The sequence below is a fragment of the Olea europaea genome, unplaced genomic scaffold (genome assembly GCF_002742605.1).
Source record: "Olea europaea var. sylvestris unplaced genomic scaffold, O_europaea_v1 scaffold139, whole genome shotgun sequence".
Classification (NCBI taxonomy): Eukaryota; Viridiplantae; Streptophyta; class Magnoliopsida; order Lamiales; family Oleaceae; genus Olea; species Olea europaea.
In genome coordinates this window covers 514,679-524,419 of record NW_019231420.1, presented here as the reverse complement: position 1 = coordinate 524,419, position 9,741 = coordinate 514,679, and the positions used below count along the sequence as shown (strand labels likewise).

Genomic DNA, 9,741 nt, shown 5'->3' with positions numbered 1-9,741 from the left:
GATCGAATTGCTCGTTGAAATTTAATGAACTTTGATACTATATTAAAACTTGAGGTTCAATCTTTAAAGGGTAAACTTCATTAAGATGAGTGATCCAAACCCTATAAATTGATCTATGTTTTCATCTTTAATCAATGTGGGATTTGACTTAATAAATAAGATCATGTTCGATATACACTGTTATTACTTTTTTCTACTTTATAGTAAAGGATATTTTCTAAATAAGTTAGTTGTTAATTTGATGAGATGTTTACTTATAACCATAACTAGATAAGTAAGTATTAAGATAACAAACTTTTTGTTGGACGACTATAACGAAAGGTTGATGACTAATTTGCTTCTTTTCAAAGGTTGCAGACAGATTTTCTACTCGAATAATAAGTTGAGGTTGACGAAAGCAGATTTTTTCGTACAGCAGAAAATAGAGATATGAAGTTGACAAATATATATACCAAAAGCGCGAGGATTTGAGACAAAATCCATGTTCATTTGATTGGTGTTGGCTGCAATGAAGGCAGTGTGGCCTATTTGGGTGTTGAGTTGATCAATCATCTGAACCAATTGTGGATTGAAAAGAGATGCAGCAAGTTGCAATTCCTCTGCACATTCCCCTCTCGTACTGTGAATTGCCAATTCTGCTGGCACACATCCTAATGGTCCTGTGCCTGTCACTAAAACCCTTCGAGCTCCAAGACTATACAGTCTCTGCATTTATTCAATACATGTATAACAACTATAACTCTCGAGAAGTATGCACATTAAAACTCAAGAGTGTGTGTGTGCGTGTTTGTGAGTGAGTAGGGTGACACAACAACAACAAGAAGCTAAGTATTATTCCGACACATTTGACGCCGACTACATAAATTCGATTTTTGTTTAGTGCATTGCAATTGTGGATTCAATTAGCCAACACATGGAACCATCCAAAGAGAGACAAGTTCGTCGGGATTTGGCATGAAAACCGAGGATAGGAGGTGTGTGGACCAAGAAGGGTTTCGGATTGGAGGGCTTTCTCCTTTTTTATTCAATTTTATGCAAATTATGTCTCAACTACCTAAGTCGTCCTCCCCTTAGCTTAATTTTGGTTTGCACCACTTCTACTTGTTAACATATGGTCATTTCTTGTATCATTATGTATACTCTATGACAAACACACACACTTAGTGCACTCATTACGAAATACAGACACGCGACTATCAAGAAACTTCAACAATGCTTTGAAAATACAGTTACAATATCAAGAAACTGAAAAAAATTTAGGTCACATTTGGGAGCAAAGATTTTATGCTACCAAATGTTTATTAGTTTGTAGGGCAAGATCATGCCCTGCTTGAATCCAAAGCCATGATAGTACTGAGGTTCATGGGGTGCATATAAGTGTTTGTACCTGTCAAGATCTGTTCTACAATGAGTCTATTAGCCCTCTCAGATGGATGAAAAGGGTCCCAAAACACATATTCATCTCTATTTGGGCACAAATTTGATAAAGGTGTGCAAAGGCCTATGCCGTTATAAGGTCCTTGTCCGCAACAAGCTATCTTTGATGTTGTAAATCCTGCATGCCACATAATTCAAAATTGTTGGCATTATTATTGAATTATAAGGGTTTATAAATTGGTCTATGTTTTCATATTTAATCAATGTGGGATTTTATCAAGATGGTGGCTCATTTTTTTGAGTCTTATTCAGATCGAATTGCTCGTTGAAATTTAATGAACTTTGATACTATATTAAAACTTGAGGTTCAATCTTTAAAGGGTAAACTTCATTAAGATGAGTGATCCAAACCCTATAAATTGATCTATGTTTTCATCTTTAATCAATGTGGGATTTGACTTAATAAATAAGATCATGTTCGATATACACTGTTATTACTTTTTTCTACTTTATAGTAAAGGATATTTTCTAAATAAGTTAGTTGTTAATTTGATGAGATGTTTACTTATAACCATAACTAGATAAGTAAGTATTAAGATAACAAACTTTTTGTTGGACGACTATAACGAAAGGTTGATGACTAATTTGCTTCTTTTCAAAGGTTGCAGACAGATTTTCTACTCGAATAATAAGTTGAGGTTGACGAAAGCAGATTTTTTCGAACAGCAGAAAATAGAGATATGAAGTTGACAAATATATATACCAAAAGCGCGAGGATTTGAGACAAAATCCATGTTCATTTGATTGGTGTTGGCTGCAATGAAGGCAGTGTGGCCTATTTGGGTGTTGAGTTGATCAATCATCTGAACCAATTGTGGATTGAAAAGAGATGCAGCAAGTTGCAATTCCTCTGCACATTCCCCTCTCGTACTGTGAATTGCCAATTCTGCTGGCACACATCCTAATGGCCCTGTGCCTGTCACTAAAACCCTTCGAGCTCCAAGACTATACAGTCTCTGCATTTATTCAATACATGTATAACAACTATAACTCTCGAGAAGTATGCACATTAAAACTCAAGAGTGTGTGTGTGCGTGTTTGTGAGTGAGTAGGGTGACACAACAACAACAAGAAGCTAAGTATTATTCCGACACATTTGATGCCGACTACATAAATTCGATTTTTGTTTAGTGCATTGCAATTGTGGATTCAATTAGCCAACACATGGAACCATCCAAAGAGAGACAAGTTCGTCGGGATTTGGCATGAAAACCGAGGATAGGAGGTGTGTGGACCAAGAAGGGTTTCGGATTGGAGGGCTTTCTCCTTTTTTATTCAATTTTATGCAAATTATGTCTCAACTACCTAAGTCGTCCTCCCCTTAGCTTAATTTTGGTTTGCACCACTTCTACTTGTTAACATATGGTCATTTCTTGTATCATTATGTATACTCTATGACAAACACACACACAGAGAGAGAGAGAGAGAGAGAGAGAGAGAGAGAGAGCATACCTCTAAAACTTTCTTGTATTCAGTGATGAGAAAAGGGACATATTCTTGAAGGGTGAATTGCTGAGATCTTGCAGAATTGGGGACTAGGTAATAATTATTGACAAAATCATTGCCTCCCAATGTGATAAGAACAAGTGCTTGTTTCACAAGTTTCTCTTTCTCTTCATATCCAATTAGTGCACTCACTCTCTGCTGGTATTCTTTGAAATTGTCCAGCTGATTTTGAATCCGAATTATGTTTACCTACAAAGAATCAATTATATTTATTTATTCGTCCAACGTCTAGCACATAAATTCTTTTAAATAAATAATGATGAGATTTGAACTAAATTTTTTTTGTAAGTTACGATACAACTTGAAATCACGATCCTTGATATGATATGTATATACATATTGAAAGTTTATGTATCCAAATGTTCAAAATTATAAACTCTAATTCTATTTCACCAAGAACAATCAATTTAAAGAAAGAAAATAAACGCTAAAGAACTAGAGAAATTTCCCTTTTTGACATTTTTTTCCCCTTTCAAGTAACATATTGTAACCAACTAATTATAGATTTATACATATGCCACCGTTAGGAATTCAAAAGACTAATTAGATCCATGAGAGTAAATTGAAATTAAAATGTGTCGATAAAATTAAAGAAGATATTTATGTGAAATAATTTGTCGTGTCCGACCGAGCCGAAATATCTCATTAAGATTTCTCAATTATTATGTGGAAAAAAGCTATAAAAAATAATGCAAAACTTACAAATTGAATTCCAGTGTCATTAAGTATGCCAACCCCAGCAGAAGCGAAGTTAGCACCAACTAGCAGATTCTGTCCCCGCAGCTCTGGACTCAAGTATGGCAATGTAGCTTCCGAACCAATATGCTCACCTAATCAACAAATACCAAATAATTATTTATTTTTAAAACTTACTTATTCACTTATAAGAAATTTTGGTCAAATGTAACTTTTCAAATTAAGATGCTCTAAAACTTTAATGGCACCCCAATACAAAATACTAAACAAGTCTTTAATGCAGTTTAATCCTATCCAGTCGAGTATAACAATCTTGCCCTACTAGAAAAAATCGAATTTTATCGTTTCTAAAACTACAATGCCATGCCAATTGAAAAACATGAACTATCTATCTAAAAATGAGTTATCTAGAGCCCGTTTGGCTTCCCTTAAAAGCCAAAGAAGCATTTTTATTTATTTATTTATTTATTTTTACTCTTTCTCCTTGTTATGAAAGGTTATACGGTGGAAAAATATAGAAAAGAGTAGCTTCTATCTTTTATGCAAAGCCAAAAATGATATGATATAACGTAAATACTAAATACTATAGAAAGAAGTTTACTAATTATATCAGGAATGTTAAGGCCATTGGAGAAGCGGCCGGTGGGCTGATGCGTCGGGTAGTCTATGCCATACGGTGGCTCATCCGCCCTAGCGGTGGTTATCAAGTAGTTGTTGTTGCCATTGTCAACCAGTGAATCTCCAAACACAAAAAAAGCCCTACCATTTGCAGGACAAATAAAATTATTTCCCAGTGTCAAAATGAGAATCAGAATATACCATTCACTACTGCAAGGAATTATGTCTTCTAAAAGACAAGCCATAACTTAATTATTTGCTTGAAAATGGACAAGAATATGCATTGGATCACTGCATGACCCTGCTTATATATGATATATATGCAACAAAATAAAGTCCTAATTAATTAAATAATTAGTAGATTTAAGTACAATAATTGACACAAAGCCTTGTAGATAATTAGCTTCCAACAAAAAATTTGGCAGCTGTTTAATATCAAGTAGTTTAGAAGAAATACATTAATATCATAAACCAAGAAAGATAAAATACAAATTAATTAATAGTCAAAATGGTCATTAATAAAATTTAAATGAATAGATGTGACCTTTCAGTAAAGTTTTTGACAAAATAAATAACATGATAGCATAGCATACAAAAGGCCGAGTTAAACTCTTGAGCCACCCATTTATAAAATTTATGCACATGTTACTTGATCATAGTATGCACATAAAGGCATGTACTCCTTCTCTATCACTTTATACTTTTTATATAATGCGGTTTGCAATATTCTAAGTGCTTCTTAATAAATCTTGTTTTTCCTATACAACTTCATTTTTATGCAGTTGAGTAGAGAAGTTTTAAACTCTTCAACTGTCCCCATATGGCTGTTTCCATGAACTTTAATAATTCATGGTCTCCTCTAGCTAGGTCTATCAACTGTTCACATTATTTACAACTAAAACTCAACCAATTTGTTGAATGTGAAATTGAATCTTAAAGTACTCAATAATATATGGTAATAATTCACCGTCCCAGAAAAGGTTGTCCAGCTCAAGAACTTGAACATTTTCCAGTTCATAATAAGAATTAAATCGATTTCAGTATCAATAAAAATTCTACCCATATAACAAAATAGTTTCATGAACTAGACCATGATGTGTTTCGATCCAGTTCGGTTCCTTTTATTCGTAAGAAAAAAATTTGATTTCATTGAGAAATTGTAGTACAACAATCTTCATAAGTGAAATTAGCATTTGTAGTTAGAACTCGACTAGAATTGTTAATTTGTTAATACTTCTAAGAACTAGAACTGGTTAAATTTTAGCTACAATCAAACAAAATCTCTATTGAGTTCGATTCTAGTATGATTGATGTGGTGCAAAAGGAATTGGATTTCATGGCAAAGTGGGACCAACGCAAAAAAAAATAATTTGGAGGAAATTTGGAGTTGTCCTTTTTGACGAAATTGTAGTCTAATTCGGTTGGAAACGGGCTGAAAAGTTAAACTCAAAGGTTTCGCTTTGACGTAGGACCAATTTTGGGCAAATTCCTTCGTTAAGACCATCGTTTAGGCCTTTTTTCTTTTTTTGGTAATTCTTATTTTGAGAATATCTCAATCAAATAAATTCGAATTTACATTCCGTTTGTTGGAGAGTAATCCAGAAGATTAGAACTATCAATTTCTGTCATTATCTTGATTTTTTCCATTTTTGGAAAAAAACTTATTATTATTATTATTTAATTTCCGAATTTTCTAGATTTTTGCTATAAATACGTTGTAAGCCTCTTGAGGCCACAGATTGATTTGAACGAAATAAAAATTTTCGTGGGTTTTCTTCTTTGTGAGATTTGTTCATCTTCCATATAACTTCCGCTACGTCGGCTAGTATTAGAGCGAGGTTCGTTCCTTTACCATGCCGCCAAGGAGACATCCAGCAGACCGTGAAGCCCCAGTAGAGGAGGTGAATAGACGTGATGAAATCGCACAGCTGCGTCAACAAGTAGAGTTGTTGACCCAGCAAATCGCTGCACTCGTGCCACAGTAACATGTGCCTGGGGCCCAACCACTTGAGGATTCCGAGGATGAAAATTCGTTTGCGCCTCTTGATAATCCAATAGATCTACCAGTCCGACGGAGAGGAGGTGGCTCGGAGGAGAACAGGCGCTGGGAATCAGGATTCAAGGTTGATATTCCTGAGTTCCATGGTGGATTAAGTCCAAAAAAATTCCTGGATTGGGTGACTACAGTGGAGGAGGTTCTGAAATTTAAGGAGGTTTTTGCTGGAAAACATGAGCCTCTCGTTGCGACAAGATTTCGTGGACGAGCAACGGTGTGGTGGCAACAAACAAAAGTGATAAGATCCCGATTAGGGAAGGTTAAGATTGCATTTTGGGATAAACTAAAGAAGCACATGAAGAAGCAGTTTCTACCCTATAACTATGTTCGAACTATGTATTAGAGATTGCAGAATTTGCGTCAAGGCATGAAGGCGGTTGATGACTATACGACGAAATTTTACATGTTGATTACTAGGAATGAAGTGATGGAAAAGGAGGAAAAATTGGTGTCGCGATATGTAGGTGGTCTTCGTCCTTAAATACAGGACACGCTGAACATGTTTGATCCTGTGACAGTTTCTGAGGTACATCAAAGGGCGATACAGATAGAGAAATAGTAGTCCAGACGGAATACAGGGACTTTCAACCACAGGGGGTTCTTCCAGTAACCCACAGTAGCAGGCAACACGTCCTGGTAATCCTAGCTAAGCTGATTCTTCTAAGGCAAATCCTGTGCAGTCGTCAGCGCGTCCTGGGGGCGGATCCGTTGCTTTGCTTGCGAAGGTGTGGGTCATAGGCAATCTGAGTGTCCAAAAAATTCGCGTAGAGGGCTCTTTGTTGATGATGGGTATGAAGATTATGAGGGGGCGCCCGTATTTGATAATGGAAATGATGAGGAAGCAGCAGAAGAGGAGGATTTAGTTGTTGGTGACGTGGGGCAAGCATTGGTGGTGAGGCGGAGTTTTTTAACTCCCCTGGACAACAAGAGCGACTGGTTGCGTAATAACATCTTCCAGTCCAAGTGTACTGTTGGGGGACGAATCTACAAGTTTGTTACTGACTCTAGGAGTTGCGAGAATGTGGTTGCTAAGAAGGTCGTTAAGAAGCTGGGTCTGCAGACTGAGAAACATCTCAAACTGTATAAATTGGCTTGGTTAAAGAGGGGTAGTGATGTTGAGGTATCCCAGCGTGCTCTAGTTAACTTTTCCATTGGGCCTACCTACAAAGATCAAGTTTTGTGTGATGTGGTGGAGATGGATGCATGCCATTTGTTATTAGGGAGGCCTTGGTAGTTTGACCGACACTCGCTGCATGACGGGTACACCAACACGTACAGTTTTCTGTTTGGGGAAAATAAAATTGTGTTACTAACAGACAAGAGCCCAATAAAAGCAATTGAGGACAGTACCAACTTGTTAACCAGAGCAAAATTTGAGACGGAGATGGCAGAATCTGTTGTAGTGTATGTGTTAGTAGGCAGGTCAGTCGATACTGAACAAGAGGTTCCCCACAGAATTCATCTACTGTTAGAAGAGTTTTAGGATGTTTTCCCAGACGAGCTTCCAGAGGGACTGTCACCACTGTGGGATATTCAGCATCAGATTGATTTAGTACCTAATGCTACTCTACCTAACTGGGCGCATTACAGGATAAGTCCTACTGAACATGAGGAGTTGTGCAAACAAGTGGAGGAGCTTTTGGCGAAGGGGCACATCAGAGCAAGTCTTAGTCCTTGTGCTGTTCCTGCTCTCCTTACGCCAAAAAAGGATGGCACGTGGCATATGTGCGTGGACAGTAGTGTGATTAATAAGATTACGGTCCGTTACCATTTTTCTATTCCTCGCTTGGATGATCTGCTAGATCAGCTTATCGGTGCTTGTGTGTTCAGTAAGCTCGATTTGAAGAGTGGGTACCATTAGATTCGTATCAGACTTGAGGATGAATGGAAGATGGCCTTTAAGACAAGAGAAGACTTGTACGAGTGGTTAGTCATGCCATTCGGTCTTTTCAATGCGCCTAGTACTTTTATGCGGGTTATGAATCAAGATCTTCGTCCATTTATCGGAAAATTCGTTGTAGTTTACTTTGATGACATTCTGATTTATAGTGCTAACAATGATGATCACGTCCAGCACCTTTGAGAAATTCTTTCAGTCCTTCGTAGGGATGAGTTTTACGCTGCAGTGAAGAAGTATACTTTTCTAACGGACCGTGTTGTATTCCTGGGTTATGTGGTGTCGAATGAGGGGTTGGCAGTTGATACATCCAAAGTAGAGGCAATCAGTCAGTGGCCATAGCCTAAGACCATTACAGAAGTGCGAAGTTTTCATGGCCTTACTTCCTTTTACCGCAGGTTCATACCACATTTCAGTAGTATCATGGTGCCGATTACAAATTGTATGAAAAATGGTAAGTTTCAGTGGACTCTCGAGGCAGAGGCATGATATCAGTCGATTAAGCAGAAATTGACAACTGGCCCAATTTTGGGGTTGCTTGATTTTATTCAGCCATTGGAGCTACATTGTGATGCTTTGAAGGTAGGAATTGGTGGTGTGCTGAGCCAGAACAATCGTCCTGTTGCGTTTTTCAGTGAGAAACTCTCTGGCCCTAAGTCTCGATATAGTACTTATGATGTGGAGTTTTGTGCGATAGTTCGGGCGGTTTGACATTGACTTCATTATTTGTTCTAGAAGGAGTTCATTACTGACTATGATGCCCTTAAACACCTTGGTACTCAAGATAAGGTGTCTGCCCGGCATGCTTCTTGGGTTGCCTATTTGCAGCAGTTTACTTTTGAAATTAAGCACAAAGCAAGTGCCCTTAACAAGGTGGCAGGATGCATTGAGTAGGCAACAAACTCTTTTGACAGAATTGTTCGTGGAGGTCCCAGGTTTTGACTCTATTTGTGATTTATATGCTACTGATCCATACTTTTCACAGATTATTCGAAAGTTGCAGGAGGGTGTGCAATCGGACTTTGTGTAGGTCGACGGGTTTCTTTTCCGGGGAAATCAGTTATGTGTTCCTAATGGCAGTTTGCGGCTTAAGATAATTCAAGAGTTGCATAATGAGGGCCACGTTGGTCGTGATCGAACATTACAGCTTGTTATGGCAATTGTGCGTGGAGGTCTCAGGTTTTGACTCTATTTGCGATTTATATGCTACTGAATCATACTTTTCACAGATTATTCGAAAGTTGTAGGAGAGTGTGCAGTCGGACTTTGTGGGGGTCGACGGGTTTCTTTTTTGGGGAAATCAGTTATGTGTTCCTGATGGCAGTTTGCGGTTTAAGATAATTCAAGAGTTGCATAATGAGGGCCACGTGGGTCGTGATCGAACATTATAGCTTGTTATGGCTTCTTATTTTTGGCCTTCATTGCGCAAAGATGTTGGTAAGTTCATAGAGAGTTGTCGAACATGTCATCTTGCTAAAGGGAAAGCGACGAATGCTGGTTTGTATATGCCCCTGCCTATTCCGACCCAACC

General features: G+C 37.6%; 1 protein-coding gene across 2 annotated transcripts in view; it reads right to left on the bottom strand.

The window, feature by feature from the left end:
- LOC111375599 (GDSL esterase/lipase At5g33370-like) overlaps nt 1–4,536 on the bottom strand; it is a 5,063-nt gene extending 527 nt beyond the window's left edge. Inside the window, exons 1-5 of one of the 2 annotated variants that reach the window (XM_022998446.1) lie at nt 4,241–4,536; nt 3,646–3,773; nt 2,890–3,132; nt 2,141–2,393; nt 1,502–1,555 (exon numbers count right to left, since the gene is read on the bottom strand). In XM_022998446.1, coding sequence (XP_022854214.1) covers nt 1,502–1,555; nt 2,141–2,393; nt 2,890–3,132; nt 3,646–3,773; nt 4,241–4,502 — 940 coding nt within the window. In that variant the 5' untranslated portion in view covers nt 4,503–4,536. Of the gene's footprint in view, nt 1–1,194; nt 1,556–2,140; nt 2,394–2,889; nt 3,133–3,645; nt 3,774–4,240 lie in introns of those variants that run through there. The other variant, XM_022998445.1, reaches the window with a different exon arrangement.
- Nucleotides 4,537–9,741: the final 5,205 nt, after the last annotated feature.